Here is a 22,349-nt window from a genome sequence, read left to right on the forward strand (position 1 = left end):
TTCTGATGTTTGCTCAGAAGATAAGCCACCTAAGTGGCCCTAGCATGAGTGGGCACCTTGAATATGTTGACAGCGTGCGAGATTGGGTGTACCTCTCTGGGCCGTGAGTCCACGGTGCCAGGTACGAATGGGGCCTCTGCGTTCACTATTGTGACTTGGCCACAACACACTCATTGTGGCTGAGTGCCAGCCCATTAGTGAGCCACAGCTTGTTTTCCTGAACGGGCTGGTGGAGGCTTGCTCCATTGTCTCCCGTCACTCCTCCTCCCCTTGCCTATTCTTCCCCAAGACGTGGCCGTGAGCATTCAGCCCAGCAGGGCTGGGAGATGGTTTTTCCCTGGGCCCCCCACCCCTACCCCAAAGAAGTGCCGATGAGCTTATTCTACACAGTGAAGTTAGAATCAGAATCATACGGTGGCCACATTTAAAAGACAACCTTATCAAAATTACACGACAGCAGCGATTCACTTGTTGTTTCTGTGAGTTTCTCTACATGGTGAGTGCACGTTTGTTGAGTTCTCTCTTGCCATCCCCCACACCCATGCTTTGAGTCACTCCCTTGCTCAGGATTTGGTTATGTATTCGAAGCAATAGACACATGCTTCCTTTTCGTGCGCAGTAGAAAGTATGGTGGATGCGTTTCCAGGATTCCCCAGGGATTCCATTCCATCCACCCAGGTGATCTCTAAGGTCCCTGCTGGTTCCAAAATGACCCTTGGAACTTGTACTTAATTCACGTTATATGACACGGAGGCCAAGGAGTTAGAACCCTTGGCCAAGTTACTCAGCTCAGTTTCACTTGATGAATTCTATTCTGCACGCAGTCACCTGTAACTGCAGTCTGCCTCACATTATGCCACGTAGAAGGTTGTGGGTGATGCAGACAAGTGTGAGACATGTTCCTGCCTCCTGCCCAAGAAGAGATCATTTCACTAGAGAAATATAATAGGAAGTTGAAAAGATTACATACTACAAAGTAGGACATACGTGTGTGTGTGTGTCTACATGCATGCGTGCTCAGTTGCTCGGTTGTGTCTGACTCTTTTATGAAAACCCCACAGACTATAGCCTGCCAGGTTCCTCTGTCCAGGGGATTTTTCAGGGAAGAATACTGCAGTCAGCTGCCATTTCCTTCTCCAGGGGATCTTCCTGACCCAGGGATAGAACCTGCGGCCCCTGCATTGCAGGTGGATTCCTTACCACTGAGCCACAGGGGAAGCCCACCATGTGTCTACATATACACGCGTATAGTGATAAAGGCATCAGGTGCTGAGCATGAGAAGTTTAGATTAGGGTGTACTAGGGCACCCCAATAACCCCTAACATGTGTTGAGCACTTATTCTGTGCCAGCATCCTTCCAGGATCATGTACATTTATTAACTAATTCTCATAATTAAGTTTTTACCCAGGAGGTAAGAACTGTTATTATCTCCCTGTCTCAGATGAGGAAACTGAGTGCAGTAAAATTAGGTCACTTATTCATGGTCACAGAGTCAGTAAGTGGCAGAGGCAGAATTGAACCAAGGAAATCTGACTGCATGTATGCTCTTAACCGCCAGTTTACAAATACCACCAACCATGAAAGGTCTTCCTAAGAATGGAGCAGGAAAGAATAACCCGGTTTAGGTCAGTCGGAAAAAGAAGAGAAACTTTCGCAGGCAAAGAGGTGGCTGGAGGGCTGGAGTGGAGACAAGCTGACGTGTTTGGGGTGGTGACGACGTGGGGTGCGTGGAGAGGATGGTCCCTGATGGAGGCGTTGGGAGAGCGTAGGCGCCGTGGGTTCCAAGATGGCGGCATTCGCTTCTGTGCACACTGGGAGCTGCTCATGCTGTAAAGCTGGGCGGTGCTTGGCAAAGTACTTTTTAAATTTGTTTATTTTCTACACAGAACCTTAGTTGTGGCATGTGGGATCTAGTTTCCTGACCAGGGATTGAACCCCAGGTCCCCTGCCTTGGGTGTTAGAGTCTTAGCCACTGAACCCCAGGGAAGTCGCAGGAAAGTACTTTTGATGGTTTTTAATACAGCATCTGAAACACTCTTCTAGAAGGATTGATTTATAGAACTGGAAGACTCCCCAGTACAGAGTTGACAGTGTATGTATCTTGGGATTTTCAATGACCTCTTCCTTTTTTTTTTTTTCCATTGATCCACAGGGCTTCTAACTTTATAAATTAAATGAGCATGTATTATTTTGTCATGAGAAAAACTAAGAAAAAGAAAATGAGTTAAACTGCTTTAAAAAACTGCAGAATGGATCCTCTCTAAAAGTGTACTCAGGCATGGGTTAGGGTTTGTACTTTAAAAGTCTGGAGATGAGCTTTATATTGTGTTGCCATATATATATATATAAATTTTTATTTATTTATTTTTGGCTATGTGGTACACCGTTTTCGCATTGCAGTGGCTTCTCTTGTTGGGTATGGGCTCTAGGGCACATGGGCTCAGTAGTTGTGGCTCCTGGGCTCTAAAGCACAGGCTCAACAATTGTGGCACACAGGCTTGGCTGCTCCATGGCATGTGTGATCTTCCTGGGCCAGGGATTGAACCTGCGTCTCCTGCATTGGCAGGTGGATTCTTTACCACTGAGCCGCCAGGGAAGCCCTGCCTTATCTTTTAAGCATGTGGCTACGCACGTGATTCTAGGTGGCCTGATGGGGTTTTCTGTGTGGTCCATCTCAGGCATGTCAGGCCTCATTTGGGCTTCTGGTAAAAGGGATATCTGTGCCTTGTTTTCTGAGGGCGGGAGGGGAGCTTTTCCTTTGTAAATAAGATGGTTTGGCAAGCGAGACAAAAAGAAAAGACGCCACTAGCAGACTGGGAGAGATGGGGATGAGAAGAGAGAGGGAACATTCCAGTACAGCAGTCAGAGTGGAGTCAGTGTCCAGGACAGGACACTGGAGAAAGAGAGAGGCTGGCAGGGCTGGAGAGACGTCATGTATGTGTGCTCCTGTGAAAGAGTTGAAAAATGCTGACTATGACTTCTTCTTAATTATTTATTTTACAAATATATTTTAAAATTTTATTTATTCTTTGGCCACAGCATGCAGCATTCTAGATCATAGTTCCCTAATCAGGGATTGAACCTGCGCCCCACCCCCACCCCCACGCCACTGCAGAGGTTTAGGGAAGTCCCTGACTTCCTTATAAATAGTACAGAAAAATCTGACATAAGTCAATGTAGTAGAAAAGACCCAAGTCACATTGTACATCCCTTCACATAAACCACTCTTGGGATCGAAATATTGTAGTTATATTACAAGGGTTTTGCATAGATCCTTGTTCAGTTCAGTTCAGTTCAGTCACTCAGTGGTGTCCAACTCTGCGACCCCGTGGACTGCAGCATGCCAGGCCTCCCTGTCCATCACCAACTCCCGGAGTCTACTCAAACTCATGTCCATAGAGTTGGTGATGCCATCCAACCATCTCACCCTCTGTTGTCCCCTTCTCCTCCTGCCTTCAATCTTTCCCAGCATCAGGGTCTTTTCCAATGAGTCAGTTCTTCACATCAGGTGGCCAAAGTATTGGAGTTTCAGCTTCAGCACCAGTCCTTCCAATGAATATTCAGGACCGATTTCCTTTAGGATGGACAGGTTGTATCTCCTTGCAGTCCAAGGGACTCTCAAGAGTCTTTTCCAACACCACAGTTCAAAAGCATCAATTCTTCAGTGCTCAGCTTTCTTTATAGTCCAACTCTCACATCCATACATGACTACTGGAAAAACCATAGCCTTGACTAGATGGACCTTTGTTGGAAAAGTAGTGTCTCTGCTTTTCAATATGCTGTCATGTTAAATAGTTGGTCATAACTTTTCTTCCAAGGAGCAAGCGTCTTTTAATTTCATGGCTTGGCTAGATCCTTGAATAGTATTCAAACATGGATAGAGAGAGAGGCAGAAGATTGCTTAATTTCTGATATTGGAACAAGATTCACTTTGAAGTTCCTCAGTTTGCATATTTGGCTCTGTACTTGTTCCTCACCCATATTTATTTTCATCTTTTTAAAGTCACAAACTGTTGAGCTTTGATATGTCTTACACAGGATTTGTACTCTGTTGATATGGCTCCATTCCCAGCATATGGTGAAGCAATTCTTTTCTGACACCTTCTTAAAAGGAGGCTTAGAGTAAACACAGGCCTGTGCACACACTTGAAGTACTTGAAGCAAATACTCACTAATCTTTATCTCCCTTGATGCCTTGCACTGTTTTTGTCTGTGGTAAAGCTAAATAATTCATGAATGTGAAAGGCATGTTGCATAGCAAGGATATTAGATGACACGTTTTCACCTTCTTCCCTTACCTTTCTGTTTTATGCAATGAAATAGTTTCAGAGTCTGCAAGGCAGAATGTCTGGGATCATACAGCTAACTGGCCCTGGGAAAATTACTTAAACTGACCTTCAACTACTTCTCCTACAGCTCCAACACTGACTTGGAAAAGTTGCCTAACCTGAGTTTGCTCAGCTACAACAAGGGTATAATAATAGCACCTTGAGACTTCCCTGGGGGTCCAGTGGCTGGGACTCCATGTTCCCAATCCAGGGGGCCTGGGTTCAATCCTTGGTCAGGGAACTAGACCCCACGTGCTGCAACTAAGAGTTCGCATGCTAAAGATCCTGTGTGCTGCCCTGATGTAGCCGAATAAATAAATATCTTAACCAAAGTAATAATAATAGTAGTGCCTACCTCAGGCAGAGGAACCAGAGATCAAATTGCCAACATCCGCTGGATCATCGAAAAAGCAAGAGAGTTCCAGAAAAACATCTATTTCTGCTTTATTGGCTGTGCCAAAGCCTTTGACTGTGTGGATCACAATAAACTGTGGAAAGTTCTGAAAGAGATGGGAATACCAGACCACCTGACCTGCCTCTTGAGAAACCTATATGCAGGTCAGGAAGCAACAGTTAGAACTGGACATGGAACAACAGACTGGTTCCAAATAGGAAAAGGAGTACGTCAAGGCTGTATATTATCACCCTGCTTATTTAACTTATATGCAGAGTACATCATGAGAAATGTGGGGCTGGAAGAAGCAAAAGCTGGAATCAAGATTGCTGGGAGAATTATCAGTAACCTCAGATATGCAGATCACACCACCCTTATGGCAGAAAGTGAAGAGGAACTAAAAAGCCTCTTGATGAAAGTGAAAGAGGAGAGTGAAAAAGTTGGCCTAAAGCTCAACATTTAGAAAACGAAGATCACGGCATCTGGTCCCATCACTTCATGGGAAATAGGGAAACAGTGGAAACAGTGTCAGACTTTATTTTTCTGGGCTCCAAAATCACTGCAGATGGTGACTGCAGCCATGAAATTAAAAGACGCTTACTCCTTGGAAGGAAAGTTATGACCAACCTAGATAGCATATTCAAAAGCAGAGACATTACTTTGCCAACAAAGGTCCGTCTAGTTAAGGTTATGGTTTTTCCTGTGGTCATGTATGGATGTGAGAGTTGGACTGTGAAGAAAGTTGAGCCCAGAAGAATTGATGCTTTTGAACTGTGATGTTGGAGAAGACTCTTGAGAGTCCCTTGGACTGCAAGGAGATCCAACCAGTCCATCCTAAAGGAGATCAGTCCTGGGTGTTCATTGGAAGGCCTGATGCTAAAACTGAAACTCCAGTACTTTGGCCACCTCATTCGAAGAGTTGACTCATTGGAAAAGACTCTGATGCTGGGAGGGATTGGGGGCAGGAGAAGGGGACGACAGAGGATGAGATGGCTGGATGGCATCACTGACTCCATGGACGTGAGTCTGAGTGAACTCTGGGAGTTGGTGATGGACAGGGAGGCCTGGTGTGCTGCAATTCATGGGGTCGCAAAGAGTCGGACACGACTGAGTGACTGAACTGAACTGACCTCTCAGTGTTGTTAAGAGAATGAAATCAGTCCAGTGTACAAAGGGCTTAAAACAGTACTTGCCACATGTTAAGTACCACTTAGATTTTAACTATGAGTAGTAGTTTCATCATCACCATCTTATGGGACTGAGAAAAAGTAATGTGTACCTCGGGTGCTCTCAGTTATAATTGTAATGATTGGTTGCTTTGTTGCCTTTGATTCCTTCAGTCATTTGCTGAATGGCTAGTTGTACATTTGAATAGAAAATTAAGTATTATGAATAATAATGAGATAATTTAATCAGATCTTCTGAGTTTGGGGTTTTTTTTGGGGGGGGAGTGGAGTGTGGGTGTCTGACCATATTTAACAAGATTTACAGGCTCACTAGGGGCATCATTTCTCAGTCAAAATTCCTTCCATTCATTCACTTTGGTAGGATGGAAATCTGTGCCCTTTTCATTTATAAACGTTCATGACCTGGGGCTTCCCTGGTGCCCCCATGATTAAGACTTCGCCTTCTAATACAGGGGGTGGGGGTTCCACCCCTGGTCAGAGAGCTAAGTTCCCACATGTCTGGGGCCAAAAAAAAAAAGACATAAAACAGAAGCAATACTGTAAGAAATTCAATAGAGACTTTAAAAATGGTACACACACACACACACAAAATCAGTGACCTAAGAAAATCCCACGGACAGAGGAGCCTGGTGGGGGGCCGCATAGAGTCAGACACGACTAAGCGACTTCACTTTTACTTTTCACTTTTCATGCATTGGAGAAGGAAATGGCAGTCCACTCCAGTGTTCTTGCCTGGAGAATCCCAGGGAGGGCAGAGCCTGGTGGGCTGCCGTCTATGGGGTCGCACAGAGTCAGACACAACTGAAGCGACTTACCAGTGGCAGCAGCAAGTCTATAATGACACTAGATTAGAAACTCTATCGCTTAGAGTTGAGAGACTTTGAATCAAGTATTCTTGTAAGTTTCAGTATCTTCCTCTGGAAAAGGGGAAAAATAGGGCCTCCTTCCCAAAATGCTTGTGAAACCCGTCATAGTAACAGTGTCGAAGCTGTGCTGAGCGCTGACTCTGTGCCAGGTTCTAAGCCTTTTTTTTTAATATGTATAATTGTTTTATAAAAATGAGATCAAATTATATATGGTTTTCTGCATTTTACTTTTAAAAAAGATTTTTATCATTATTATTTTAAACACCAGAAACATTTTATATGGGGGTATAGCCAATTAACAATGTTGTGATAGTTTCAGATGAACTATGAAGGGCCTTAGTCATACATATACATGTATCCATTCTCCCCCAAACTCCCCTCCCATCCCAGCTGCCACATAATATTGAGTTGGGTTCCATATGCTATACAGTAGGTCCTTGTTGGTTATCCATTTTAAATATTCTGCTCCAAGTGTTGAACTTACTTGAAGAACTTAGTATGATGCCCAGCCCTCTGTAAGCATGAGGTATGGTTGTTCTTGTCACTCGGAGTCTGAAGAGGTGGATGTAGCCAGACTGGAAGGCGTAAGCTTGAGCTAAGTCATCGGAAGGTCGTGGTGGAGGTGGGATTCGAATCCTATCAGTGTGGCTCCAGAGTCCATGACTGCACGCCTTGTGTGACTGCCGCCTGTCCCTGCAGTCCTCTGTCCCCCTGTGTTCCAGCCCAACGCTGTTGTGCACCCAACTTGCCCTTTGTCTCCTTTGGGGGATCACCTCCCTGGGGAATACACACCCTCTATTTGGTACACGTGGGCTTCCCAGGTGGCGCTAGTGGTAAAGAACCTGCCTGCCAGTGCAGGAGACGTAAGAGATGTGGGTTCTATCCTGGGTTGGGAAGATCCCCTGGAGGAGGCATGGCAACCCACTCCAGTATTCTTGCCTGGAGAATCCCATGGACAGAGGAGCCTGATGGGCTACAGTCTATGGGGTCGCAAAGAGCTGGACACGACTGAAGTGAGTTAGCACACACACACAAGACTGTCGGTCTTGAAGCCTGTCCTGCTCAGCTTCCTGGGAATCCCCAGGGCACTTTGCACAGGGGAGCTTGACAGCAGGGAACTCTTCAGAGATCACTGTGTCCCTGCCTCTCCACTCCCAAGTCTCCCACTTGATATACACTACTTGAGTATTTATGACCAATGAACTGATAATCTTGGAACCCAGGGCTCACCTCTCACAGCTGTCTTCTAGAATCTGGGGGAAGGACAGGAGCGTGGAGGACCCCACCTTTGTCACCTGATCACTGCCCCAGGTGAGATGCACATTGGCCCTGACTTTGCCCTGTCAGCCTCCTCCTCTGCGTCATCCCGTGACTTGGTCCCCTCCAGAAGAGAGTAGGGGCGGCTACATACATGAAGCTTCTAGCCTCCACCCTCACAAACAGGGTCTGTATATGTAAAGCCAGGGGAGCCCATTGGAAGACACACACACACACACACAGTCCTAAATTTTGGACACTCTCTGAAACCTGGAGCGGTCCTTCAGAGTTCACCGTGTGTCAGGTCTGAAAGTCCTGTGCTTAGTAGCTCAGTCTATGTCAGACTCTTTGTAACCCCATGGACTGTAGCCTGCCAGGTTCCTCTGTCCATGGAATTTTCCAGGTAAAAATACTGCAGTGGGTTGTCATGCCTTCCTCCAGGGGATCTGCCCAACCCAGGGATCGAACCCAGGTCTCCCGTATTACAGGCAGATTCTTTACCATCAGAGCTACCAGGGAAGCCCCTGAAAGTCCAGAATAAAAAGATCTGGGGTGTGCCTACGTGCTGGGATATTCAGAGCTGCTCCAATTAATGTACATTTTGCTTAAATATATACTTTTTGGGGGGCATGTGATCTGTTGCAGCACCTTTTTTTTAACCTAATTATTTTTTTTTAATTAAGCTTTATTATAGTTGCTTCTGTTGTTGTTGTTCAGTCACTAAGTCATGTCCGACTCTTTGTGACCCCGTGGACTGCAGCACACCAGGCTTCCCTGTCCTTCACCATCTCCCAAAGTTTTCTCAAACTCATGTCCGTCTGTTCTGTATGTCTGTGAGTCTGTTTTGTCACAGCACCTTTTTAAAAAAAAAAAAAAAGCTCCACTCAAACTTCACATCTTGTACTTCTTCCATTTTTGGGAGGGGTCGTGAAGTGGTTACAGGAGGAGGGGAGGGCCTGCGACTGAAGCCTCTTTGGAGTGGGCTTTTTGGGGCTCAGTGCAGACTCTGCCCCCAGAGGCCTGAGGTCACATCCTAACCTCTTGGATGTCCTGCCGCATGGACTGTGTGATCCCATTAGTAAAAATGGACATTCTAAACCCAGGCATTTAAACTGTAATCCTGCTAAATAATTCGTTTCCTGTTTTATATTGTTGACACAGAAGAGGGGGTGGAAAAATCCAGAAATGGTTTCCAGTGCATTTCCTTCCTTCCACCCCCAGTCCTGCTAAAGATACAGCGTGGTGCTGGGGTTAGTCCCAAGTGCTGCATTTTTATGTTCCCAGGTTCTTTCCTGGTAGAAATGGCGTCTTCTAATTTCTGTCACTACCGTACCAGTACCTGCTGGGTGTACAGAAGGTGCTCAGTACACTGATTGATCTCCTACTGACTTTGTACCCCAGGTGACAGCTCTATGGAGAATCTTGTTGTTTAGTCACTGTCATGCCTGACTCTTTGTGACCCCATGAACTGCAGCACACCAGGCTTCCTTGTCCTTCACCACCTCCTGGAGTTTGCTCAGACTCATGTCCATCGAGTCGATCATGCCATCCAACCATCTCATCCTCTGTCATGCCCTTCTCCTCCTGCTCTCAATCTTCCCCAGCATCAGGGGGCTTTTCCAGTGAGTTGGCTCTTCACATTGTGTTGCCAAAATATTGGCGCTGTGGCCTGATATTATGGTTCACCTGGGAGCTTTCACTTCTGTTTTGTCTCCAGCTTTTCCTCTTTTATCTGAAGTCAAACTCCATCCCACAATTGAAATTACTCTTCTGGTTGCCAAAGATTTTCATCCTGCCAGATGAAGTGTGTGTGTGCGTGCTTGCGTGTGTGTGTGTGTGTGTGTGTGCGCGCGTGCGTGTGTGTGTGTGTGTGTGTGTGGAGGGGGGAGGACATGAATCAGAATGAAGAGCATCTGATGAGTTTAACCATCAATTTCTTGACTGTTTCTCCTTGGTGATCCCCTCCTGACTCTTCTTTCATTCCTGATTCTACTCCTCCCTTCCTTCCCCCTCCTCTCTTCCTGCTGGCCCCCTGCTTTGTCTCTGGTTTGTCCTTAGCCTTCCCTTTCCTGTCCACACTTTCCCTCACTGAGTTCACTCATTCCTTTAGTTCCTGCTCACAGCCCCTGTAGATGGTGTCCCCCAAAATAAATCTAGAGCTGTTTCACTCCTCTGTGCCTGGCCTGGATTTCCAGTGATTCACACGACACCCACACTTACCTGACCCACATACTACCATAAATTCAGAATCTCCAACAGGCAATGTATTACTTGCTCACCCCCATCTCCTTTCTCTTCTCAGCTATGCCATTTTAGTTAAAACCCCATTCTTTCCATGATGTGGAAATACAAACTGAGAGGTCTTTAGCCATGTGTCTTTCTTCCATCTTGTATACCCAGTCTGTCGTGAATCTTCCCTAAGAAAACACGTCTTGTTTTCACGTCTGTTCCACTGCTGACACCCAGCCTGGCCCCAGCACGGGCTGTTCATCCCAGTAAGAGCCTTTGCCTCCCCTCCCTCCCCTCCCTGCTCTTCCCTCCTCCCCCTCCTTCCCCTCCTCCTTCCTCCTCCCTCCTCTCCATGGCCTATTCTCCCCACTTGCTAGGAGTGGCTAAGGGGGGCCCTCACTCCCCACCTCCAAATCTGAGGGTGGTCCCTGCTCCCTGCTGAGCACCATGTATACCCTCTCAGTGTTCTCAACCACAGGCCCTGTGACTGTCACCCCCTCCCTCCATCTCCTTCTGTGATTAGTGGATTAAATCCCCAAGTCATCAAGTGCCTGCTACCCACCACACACCAGGGACATGCAGTGATATGAACAGAGAAGGTCCCTCCCAGCCCCTGCAAGTTCAGCCTTCAGCCCTCTGCCGGCCCCCCACCCCACCTTTCCGAGTCCAGCCTGTCCCACCTCCTCCTCAAAGCTGCCACCCACAGTGAGGAATCCCTTCTCAGAATTCCTACTGCTCTTGCTGTGGGCATCAGTTTAGCTACTCTCTGATCTCTTCGTGACTATTAGTTTTAGCTCCTCAGCTGGGTTGTAATATCCTCGAGGGCCACTTTTATTTGTGCCGAGGGCCATCCCCAATTTGGGTGTGTGTATCTGTAGTATTCACAATGCCTACTACTAATCTGCCAGAGTATGTAATTAAGATACAATTAGGATAGCACAATGAACCAGGCGTGGCAGCAAGTGCTTTAAATGCATTTATCATATAATGAGTGGGTACAGGGCACACACTTAATTGATTTAAGGAAGACAGTCTTGTTCAGCTGTTCTCCAGCTGTGGGTCTCAGGAAAGTCCTGTTTGCTCTCTGAGACTCGGTCTCCTCATTCACAAAATTGGGAACTGGATGCCTGCTTTTTAAGGTTCTTTCCAGTTCCAACACTGTTGTGCAACTTCATTTCAGTCTCCTCGTTTCTAGAGAATTTTTGCTTTGTGTTGTGCACAGATTTGTTGCTCGGAGAATACAAAGCAAATAGGGCGGAATCCCTGCCCTCAAAGTTGTCCCCATCCATTGTAGTAACTGGAAGCCAGAGGTACTGGATGGGTGAGTGGGAGGGGGCCGGTTACGTCACTGGGAGAACGCAGGGCGATTCCTGAGTTGGTTCTAATTAGAAGCTTCCTGAAGGAGGAGAGATTTCCGTTCAGTTGAAAGGAAGCAGTTGACTGGCCGAGTGGGAGTACAGAGGCACCTCCTGGCAGAGCTGGTGGGCTGAGCAGCCATTCCGCAGAGGCCAGAACAGGCTGTGTTGAAGACCAACCAGCCAGATGCGGTGCTGCGTGCTAAATTTAAAGTGGTGACCGAACCACCGATGTTACTGACACCTACAACCAAAGAATCTCGACTGTGTCAGAAAAGTATGTGGATCCCAGAGGGGTGAGATGTGTGGGTATTGCAGATTCATCCTCAGTTAGGACCATTTATTTTGGAATCCTCACAGGCTGAGGCCATAGAGGGTAGGCAGAGGAGGGGGTCAAACCCAAGGATGATACATCTGGGTTCCTAACATAATATAATACAGGGAATTATAACAATCAGCTAATCCCAGAGATAATAATAATACATATTTCTTTCTGTCCTCATTTCAACAAGGACCTGAAGGGGTTGGCAAGTATATTCACATGCAACACAAGAAAAATACAAGAGATAAAAAATGAGGAAATAAAGTAGAAATAATAGTGTGAGGCCAGGGGAAAAGTGCCCCAAAGCTCTAAATACTTGACCAAGGTGGGTACATGATTGAGGCTCCACATCTTAGCAACAAATGCATTTTTTCCTTGTTGTTCAGTTGCTAGGTCATGTCCAACTCTTTGAGACCCCGCAGACTGCAACACGCCAGGCTTCCCTGTCTTCACTATCTCCCAGAGTTTGCTCAAACTCATGTCCGTTGAATTGGTGATGCCATCTAACCATCTCATCCTCTATCGTCCCCTTCTCCTCCTGCCCTCAATCTTCCCTGGCAATAGGGGCTTTTCCAGTGAGTTGGCTCTTCGCATCAGGTGGCCAAAGTATTGCAGCTTCAGCTTCAGTCCTTCCAATGAATATTCAGGATTGATTTCCTTTAGGATGGACTGGTTTGATCTCCTTAAGGGGCAGTTCTTATCTGAAATATAGTAATTCAGCATCTCAAAGATTCCAAGCTTGTGTTCAGAGACTTATTCTTACTGAGTAAAGAGGTTTTGCATCCTGGATAACGCTGTGTGCTTTCATTCACTTTGACTGCTGTTAAATAAACTCATTAGAAACCAAAGCTGAAGGCAAAACGCCCACCCAAGTCTTTGTGGCTGAATGTGTGCAGCTGCATTGCAACACACCAGTGATTTTACTTAAGTAAACCCCAGTTCTGGGGTCGAAGAGAATGTCTTCTCTTGAGAAAATGTCATTGTCATTGATGTCAAATGTTATTGTCTTAGCCTGCTTCTAAGAAAGGCTTTCCCCTCTGCCTCCTCACCTACCCCCAACACACTTTCCCCCCAGTACACCCTTTTATTCATCAGCACCATCTGAGAAGGGCCCTCTGCCCGGAGCCTCGGGGCTTCATGTGTGAGGGCGATGGAGCGGAGACAGATGGGTGCCAGGTCCCGGCCCTGGTGACCGGCTGTGGTTTTGTTGACAGTGTGAAGCAGCATGAACGCTACGGCCAGCTGACCCTGGTCAACTCCACTGCGGCCGACACGGGTGAGTTCAGCTGCTGGGGACAGCTCTGCACCGGCTATGTCTGCAGGAGGGATGAGGCCAAGACGGGCTCCACCTACATCTTCTTCACAGGTAAGAGGCTGGCTGCACTGGCAGAACTCTCCAGGCTTCTGGACTTGCCCATATTAAAGGTTCCCTCTGTATGCTGATTATCAGATAAGGACAATGAAAACACTCCCTATTTCCCAGACTCTGAAAAGCTCAGGCTTTACATCAATTATTTCATGTAAGTCTTGCAATACCTGTTTAGGGTAATTACTACTATGTACTTTTTTTCAATGGGAAAGTTGAGGTTGAGAGAGATTAAGTAAGTCCTTCAGGTCAGATGGTAAGAAGTGGCTGGACCAGGATTTGCACCCAGAACTGTGTGGTCCCAGAGTCTGTACCTGCGTTGTCCAGTACGGCAGCCAGCAGACATGTGGTGGTACTAGTGGTAAAGAATCTGCCTGCCAGTTCAGGAGGTTTAAGAGATGCAGGTTCTATCCCTGGATTTGGAAGATTCCCTGGAGAAGGAAATGGCAACTCACTCCAGTATTCTTGCCTGGAGAATCCCCACGGACAGAGGAGTCTGGCGGGAAACAGTCCATGGGGTCACAGAGAGTCGGACGTGACTGAGCAACTAAGCACACACACACATAAAACTTAGTAACTGATCTGCTACGTCAGGGGGAAGATCGAAGGCGGAGGAGAAGGGGACGACAGAGGACAAGATGGCTGGGTGGCATCACCGCCTCAATGGACATGCGTTTGAGCAAACTCCAGGAGATGGTGATGGACACAGGAGCCTGGCGTGCTGCAGCCCATGGGGTCGCAAAGAGTCGGGCATGACTGAATGACTGAACTGACTGATGTCAAGAGAAAGAAGATGGTATGGGTGTGGATTTGAGACTATGGGTTTGAAGTTGAGGCGTGTGTGACTATTCAAATGTCGTTGGGGATTAGTTAAAATTAAACAAGGTCAAGACTTCTCTGGCAGCCCAGTGGTTAAGACTCTGTGCTTTGAATGCAGGTTCAACCCCTGGTCAGGGAACTAAGGTCCCACATGCCATGAGGCACTACCAAAAAAAAAAAAAATTCTCTCCCATGCCAAGGCTATACAAATATATTTTTTAAATTTTTTTAAATTAAACAAAGTTAAAAATTCAGCTTCTCAGTGACAGCTGCCATGTTTCAAGTGCTTCATTGGCACCTGTGGCCAGTGTCTACCCTCCTGGACAGTGGAGACAGAAGAGCCATCGGCACAGAAAGCTCTGTTGCGTGGTGTGGCTGTACACATCCAGTCCCTGTGCTCTCACAATCTCTGGTGACCTCCTTTCTGGAACTGCCACTGTCAGAGAATGCCTGGCTAACGGTCTCCTTGAGTTTGTCCTTGTGAGTACCACGAGCTGAGGTTTGGGACAGCGTTCCACAGGCTGGAGTGGCTCCAACCCTGACACCTGTGCCCGTGTCAGCCCTTGAAACTGCCGGTCAGGGGCCTCTCCTCCCCTGCAGGGCCAGGGCCAGGTTTCCCAGGCAGAACTTGCACTTGGAGAAGCAGGCACTGCAGAGTGGCTTGCCAGCCTTTTCTGCTGCTGAGCTCTATATTCTAAAATTTGGGGAAGATGTTCTCCAACAAGCCTCAGAGGTCAGGGACAGCTTTCTGGAATCTTTCAAATGCCATGCCCTGGTGCTTCTGCTGTCTGAGGCGTTTCAGGTGAAGCCAGGAGGCCTCCTTAGTGTCTGAGTAGGCTTTGTAATGAGGTTTGTCTACATCCTGAATCCATCTGTTGTACCTGTAGATTTCCCGTGACTCAGATCTACAGTTCAGATAACCATAGGCTCTGACCTTTAATGAACACTTCAGCAAAATCTCACACATTCTCCCATCCTGCCCAAAGAGCTCCTCTCTGGCGAGCAGATACATCAGCAGAGTGCTCTGTGATTCTGGAGACACGTGCATCTCATTTAATTTCCACAAAGCTCTGAGGAAATTAGCAGAAGCTAATTATCTCTTTTTTAGCAATAATCAGGGAAGCTTCCCTGATGGCTCAGTGGGTTAAGAATCTGCCTGCGATACAGGAGACACAGGAGATGTAGGTTTGATCCCTGGGTTGGGAAGATCCTCTGGAGGAGGGAAAGGAAACCCACCCTAGTATTCTTGCCTGGAAAATCCCATGGACAGAGGCGCCTGGCGGGCTACAGTCCATAGGGTTGCAAAGAGTGGGACATAACTGAGCAACTCTGCACACTAGAAATAATAATGCTGATGCTAAGATACAACAGGGTGAGGTGACTTGACTTCAAGTGGCAGAGTAAAGAGTCATATCCCTTTTTTCTGGTCCAGGATCCAGTGTTCTTACTGCCTTAACCCATTGATTGATTGATCAATCAATTGACTTGTAGAGTGATTGACTACAGTGCTGTGTCTTAGTTGCAGTGAGTAAATTGTTAGTTGCAGCATGTGGGATCTAGTTCCCTGACCAGGGATCGAACCTGGGCCCCCTGCGTTAGGACCGTGGAGTCCTAGCCACTGGACCACCAGGGAAGTCCCTTAACCTACTTTTAAGACAAGGTGATGGAAAGATTGACAGACACACATAAGCTAGCATAACTGGCATCGTCAGAATTGCTGACAGCTGTTCACGGCCATTGCTTCTGAGCCTCATTCTGGATTGCACCACCCAGAAGTGCCCACATGCCCATAGAATGGTACCACATGCCCATAGAATGGTACCACATGCCCACAGAATGGTACCACGTGCCCATAGAATGGTACCACACTAGGAAGCGGCAGTGGAAAGGAGATTAATTAAGGCTCATGGGACCTGTTATTCTGGACAAGGACTGATACCATGTTTCAAATTGCAGAATGAAAATTCTTTGTTGTGATTAGCACTATTGTGTCTTCCCCAAATAATGGTTATTAAAACTGAGATTTTTGAACTGAAGAGCTAACTTTGAGCAGAAAGTCTCATTGGGTAATAGGTTCTCTAAGTTCTGGAGGTGGATCCTCTTTCTTAATTTATGGAAGCCCTTTTGGGTGTCACAGGAAGGCTGAAAAATCAACATTTCAACTTTCAAAAAAACCTGCATCAGAGCTGTGACTGAATGGATTGTATTGTTTTCTTATTCCTCAACACTGAGAGTCCAGTTGAATTTTCAGGATAGGGTTTAGCAATTTGTCTTTTCAAGCATTACAGAACCAAGATGGGCTGTTATGGAGGCTCTTGGCTCTGGAGTCTCTCAGAACATGTGCTTCCCACCACCCACACAGAGAAATGTCTGGCATCCATTTTGCGTGTGTGTTTCCTAGAGTTTGATTATAAACACTGTGAAGCTGCTTTTGACTGTTAATTTGTGCAATTTTTGATTAAGCAACTGCTACAAGGCTTCAGCAATATGTGAACCGTGAACTTCCTGATGTTCAAGCTGGTTTTAGAAAAGGCAGAGGAACCAGAGATCAAATGGCCATCCGCTGGATCATGGAAAAAGCAAGAGAGTTCCAGAAAAACATCTATTTCTGCCTTATTGACTATGCCAAAGCCTCTGTGTGGATCACAATAAACTGGAAAATTCTGAAAGAGATGGGAATACCAGACCACCTGACCTGTCTCTTGAGAAATCTGTATGCAGGTCAGGAAGCAACAGTTAGAACTGAACATGGAACAACAGACTGGTTCCAAATAGGAAAAGGAGTATGGCAAGGCTGTATATTGTCACCCTGCTTATTTAACTTCTATGCAGAGTACATCATGAGAAACGCTGGACTGGAAGAAACACAAGCTGGAATCAAGATTGCCAGGAGAAATATCAATAACCTCAGATATGCAGATCACACCACCCTTATGGCAGAAAGTGAAGAGGAACTAAAGAGCCTCTTGATGAAAGTGAAAGAGGAGAGTGAAAAAGTTGGCTTAAAGCTCAACATTCAGAAAACTAAGATCATGGCATCTGGTCCCATCACTTCATGGGAAATAGATGGGGAAACAGTGGAAACAGTGTCAGACTTCATTTTGGGGGGCTCCAAAATCACTGCAGATGGTGACTGCAGCTATGAAATTAAAAGACGCTTACTCCTTGGAAGGAAAGTTATGACCAACCTAGATAGCATATTCAAAAGCAGAGACATTACTTGGCCAACAAAGGTCCGTCTAGTCAAGGCTATGGTTTTTCCTGTGGTCATGTATGGATGTGAGAGTTGGACTGTGAAGAAGGCTGAGCACCAAAGAATTGATGCTTTTGAACTGTGGTGTTGGAGAAGACTCTTGAGAGTCCCTTGGACTGCAAGGAGATCCAACCAGTCCATTCTGAAGGAGATCAGCCCTGGGATTTTTTTGGAAGGAATGATGCTAAAGCTGAAACTCCAGTACCTTGGCCACCTCATGCAAAGAGTTGACTCATTGGAAAAGACTCTGATGCTGGGAGGGATTGGGGGCAGGAGGAGAAGGGGACGACAGAGGATGAGATGGCTGGATGGCATCACTGACTCGATGGACGTGAGTCTGAGTGAACTCTGGGAGTTGGTGATGGACAGGGAGCCCTGGCGTGCTGCGATTCATGGGGTCGCGAAGAGTCGGACACGACTGAGCGACTGAACTGAACTGAACAAGTTATATTTGTATTCAATCTTCATCCAGGAGGCTCTTAGAGACTTTTTCTTCTCCCCTGCTCTAACTTCGTATTGAAGTATGACTTATACTGTGGGAAATACACAAATCACAACTCAGTCACAGCTCAGTGACTGATCCTCAAGTTAACCACCTCCCAGATCATGTAACCACCTCCCAGATCATGTAACCACCTCCCAGATCAAGGCAGGGGAGTGGAGGGAAACATTACCAGCAGTAGGGCTTCCTCATAGTAAGAGGCATGGGCTCCAGTTTACACATGTGGTAAAACCATATGAACCAGCATTTTACCAAGTGTGGAGTTTGTTATAATTTGGATTTTAGTTTATCGCCTATTAACTAATTTTAAAAAAATCTTAAGTTTCCATGTGTTTTATTTTTTTAAAGCAATGTATGTCATCCACTTGAGTAGATACCAAGCATATTTGTAGAGGCATTTGTGATCCATAACTTTAAATATAAACTTGAACACACTTTTTTTTGGGTACATAGATTCTACTAATGGCAGGTTTTTTTTTTTACTTTAAAAGACATTAAATTTTTGTAATTTATCAAGTTACAGCAATTCAGTTGAATTAATAAAAATATGTATATGCTCAATAAATGTCCAGGAATGAATAAGTGCAAATTGGACAGATTTAATTTATAGATAATAATTTGCTTACTCATTCATATATTCTTCCTGCAGCCTTGCTTACTCCATTCACTTGGCAAATACATTTTATTTTTCTATTGGTTAAAGCAACTGGTGTGGTTCCTTCTTTCAAAACATGGATTACAGTATAGGAAGTAAGGCCTCACTTTTGTTCTGAAATTCAAATTGTTTGCTTATTCTACTGGGTCTGCACACTGGTTCACATTCCTGTTGTTGTTCAGTTGCCAAGTCTTGCCTGACTCCTTGAGACCCCACTGACTGCAGCACTCCAGGCTTCCCTATCCCTCATCATCTCCTGGAGTTTGACTAAGTTCATGTCCATTGATTTGGTGATGCTATCCAACCATCTCATCCTCTGCCGTCCCCTTCTCCTCCTGCCTTCAGTCGTTCCCAGCATCAGGGTCTTTTCCAGTGAGTCAGTTCTTTGTATCAGGTGGCCAAAATATTGGAGTTTCAGCTTCAGCATCGGTCCTTCCAATGAATATTCAGGACTGATTTCCTTTAGGATGGACTGGTTGGATCTCCTTGCAGTCCAGGGTACTCTCAAGAGTCTTCTCCAGGACCATGGTTCAAAAGCATCAATTCTTCAGTGCTCAGTTTTCTTTATGGTCCAACTCACATCCATACATGACTACTGGAAAAACCATAGCTTTGACTATATGGACCTTTATCAGGAAAGCGATGTCTTTTCTTTTTAACACACTGTTTAAGTTTGTCATAGCTTTCTTGCCAAAAAGCAATTGTCTTCTAATTTCATGGCTACAGTCACCATCTTCAGTGATTTTAGAGACCAAGAAGAGGAAATCTGTCACTGCTTCTACTTTTCCTCCTTTGTTTGCCATGATCTTAGTTATTTTAATATTGAGTTTTAAGCCAGCTTTTTCATTCTCTTCCTTCATCCTCATCAAGAGGCTCTTCAGTTCCTCTTCACTTTCTGCCATAAGGGTGGTGTTTTCTGTGTATATGAGATTACTGATATTTCTCTCCACAATCTTGATTCCAGCTTGTGCTTCATCCAGTCTGGCATTTCTCATGATGTACTCTGCATATAAGTTAAATAAGCAGGGTAACAATATGCAGCCTTGATGGACTCCTTTCCTAATTTGGAACCAGTTTGTTGCTCCATGTCCAGTTCTAATTGTTTGCTCTTGACCTGTATACAGGTTTCTCAGGAGGCAGGTAAGGTGGTCTGGTATTCCCATGTCTTTAAGAATTTTCCACAGTTATGATCCACACAGTCAAAGATGTTAACATAGTCAACGAAACAGAGGTAGATGTTTTTCTGGAATTCTCTTGCTTTCTCTATGATCCAACAGATGTTGGCAGTTTGATCTCTGGTTCCTCTGCCTTTTCCAAAACCAGCATGAACATCGGGAAGTTCTCAGTTCACATAATGCTGAAGTCTAGTTTGAAGGATTTTGAGCATATCCTTACTAGCATGGGAGATGAGTGCAATTGTCTGGTGGTTTGAATATTCTTTAGTACTACCCTTCTTGGAAATTGGGATGAGGATTGACCTTTTCCAGTCTGGTGGCCACTGCTGGTTTTCTAAATTTGCTGACAGATTGAGTGCAGCATTTTAATAGCACCATCTTATAGGATTTTACGTAGCTCTGCTGGAATTCCATCACCTCCACTAACTTTACTGGCAGCAGTGCTTCCTAAGGCCTGCTTGACTTCACATGGCACAATGTCTGGCTCTGGGTGAGTGGCCACACCATCATGGTTAACTGGGTCATTAAGATCTTTTTTGTGTAGTTCTTCTAGGTATTCTTGCCATCTCTTCTTGATCTCTTCTGCTTCTTTTAGGTCTTTACCATTTCTGTCCTTTATTATGCCCATCTTTAGATGAAATATTCTTTTGATATTACCAGTTTTCTTGAGGAGATCTCTAGTCTTTCCCCTTCTGCTGTTTTCCTCTATTTCTTTGCACTGTTCATTGAAGAAGGTCATCTTATCTCTTCTTGCTACTCTCTGGGACTCTGCATTTATTGGTGTATACCTTTCCTATCCTCCCTTGCTTTTCACTTCTCTTCTTTGCTCAACTATTTATAAAGCTTCCTCAGACAACCACTTTGCCTTCTTGCATTTCTTTTTCTTTGGGATGGTTTTGTTTGCTGCCTCCTGTACAATATTCCAACTCTATTCATAGTTCTTCAGGCACTGTGTTTACTAGATCTAATCCCTTGAATCTATTCATCACCACCACTGTATATTCATAGGGGATTTAAGTCATACCTGACTGGCCTAGTGGTTTTCCCCACTTTCTTCAGTTTAAGCCTGAATTTTGCTATGAGGAGCTGATGATCTGAGCCACAGTCAGCTCCCGGTCTTGTTTTTGCTGACTGTATAGAGCTTTTCCATCTTTGGCAGCAAAGAATGTAATCAGTCTGATTTCAGGATTGACTGTTTGGTGATGTCCATGTGTAAAGTTGGTTTTTGTGTTGTTAAAAAAGGGTGTTTGCTATGACAAGTGCATTCTCTTGGCAAAACTCTGTTAGCCTTTGCCCTGCTTCATTCTGTACTCCAAGGCCAAACTTGCCTGTTACTCCAGGTATCTCTTGACTTCCTACTTTTGCATTCCAGTCCCCTATGATAAACCAGACATCTCTTTTTTTGGTGTTCGTTCCAGAAGGTCTTCTAGGTCATCACAGAACTTATCAACTTCAGCTTCTTCAGCATCAGTGATTGGGGTATAGACTTGGATTACTGTGATGTTGAATGGTTTACCTTGAAAATGAACTGAAATCATTCTGTTGTTTTTTGAGGATGAACCTAAGTACTGAATTTTGGACTCTTGTATTGATTGTGAGGGCTACTCCATTTCTTCTATGGGATTCTTGTCCACAGTAGTAGAGATAATGGTCAACTGAATTAAATTCACCCATTCCCATCCATTTTAGTTCACTGATTTCTAAGATGTCGATGTTCACTCTTGCCATTTCCTGCTTGACCATGTCCAATTTACCTGGATTTATGGTCCTAACATTCCAGGTTCCTATGCAATACTGTTCTTACAGCATCGGATTTTACTTTCATCACCAGACACATCCACAACTGAGTGTTGTTTCCGCTTTGGCCCAGATGCTTCATTCTTTCTGGAGCTATTAGTAATTGTCCTTCACTCTTCCCAGTAGACTACTGGACACCTTCTGACCTGGGAGGGCTCACCTTTCAGTGTCAGATCTTTTTGCCTTTTTATACAGTTCATGGGGTTCTCATGGCAAGTATACTGGAGTGGTTTACCACTCCCTGCTCCAGTGCACCACATTTTGTCAGAACTCTCCACCATGACCTGTCCATTTTGGGTGGCCCTACATGGCATGGCTTATAGCTTCATTGAGTTACACAAACCCCTTTGCATGACAAGGCTGTGATCCATGAAGTGGTCAGATTTCTATACAAAACCTTAAAACAAAAGTTCTTTCTGAATCTGACAATCACACCTTCCTTAAATATTTGCTAAAAAGATATCTTTACTTTCTTGGGCTCCAAAATCACAGCAGATGGTGACTGCAGCCATGAAATTAAAAGATGCTTACTCCTTGGAAGAAAAGTTATGACCAACCTAGATAGCATATTGAAAAGCAGAGACGTTACTTTGCCTTTAAAGGTCTGTATAGTCAAATCTATGGTTTTTCCAGTAGTCATGTATGGATGTGAGAGTTGGACTATAAAGAAAGCTGAGTGCTGAAGAACTGATGTTTTTGAACTGTGGTGCTGGAGAAGACTCTTGAGAGCCCCTTGGATTGCAAGGAGATAAAACCAGTCAATCCTAAAGGAAATCAACTCTTAATATTCATTGGAAGGACTGATGCTGAAGCTGAAGCTCTAATACTTTGGCCACCTGATG

The 22,349-nt window shown here is 45.2% G+C and overlaps 1 protein-coding gene across 1 annotated transcript in view; it reads left to right on the forward strand.

Annotated features, from left to right (window-relative positions):
* Positions 1–22,349, forward strand: part of PDGFRL (platelet derived growth factor receptor like) — a 73,767-nt gene that overhangs the window by 41,981 nt on the left and 9,437 nt on the right. Inside the window, exon 3 of the mRNA XM_005887161.2 lies at positions 13,155–13,306. Coding sequence (XP_005887223.2) covers positions 13,155–13,306 — 152 coding nt within the window. The remainder of the gene's footprint in view (positions 1–13,154; positions 13,307–22,349) is intronic.

The sequence above is a fragment of the Bos mutus genome, chromosome 27, assembly GCF_027580195.1.
Source record: "Bos mutus isolate GX-2022 chromosome 27, NWIPB_WYAK_1.1, whole genome shotgun sequence".
In the NCBI taxonomy this organism is placed as follows: Eukaryota; Metazoa; Chordata; class Mammalia; order Artiodactyla; family Bovidae; genus Bos; species Bos mutus.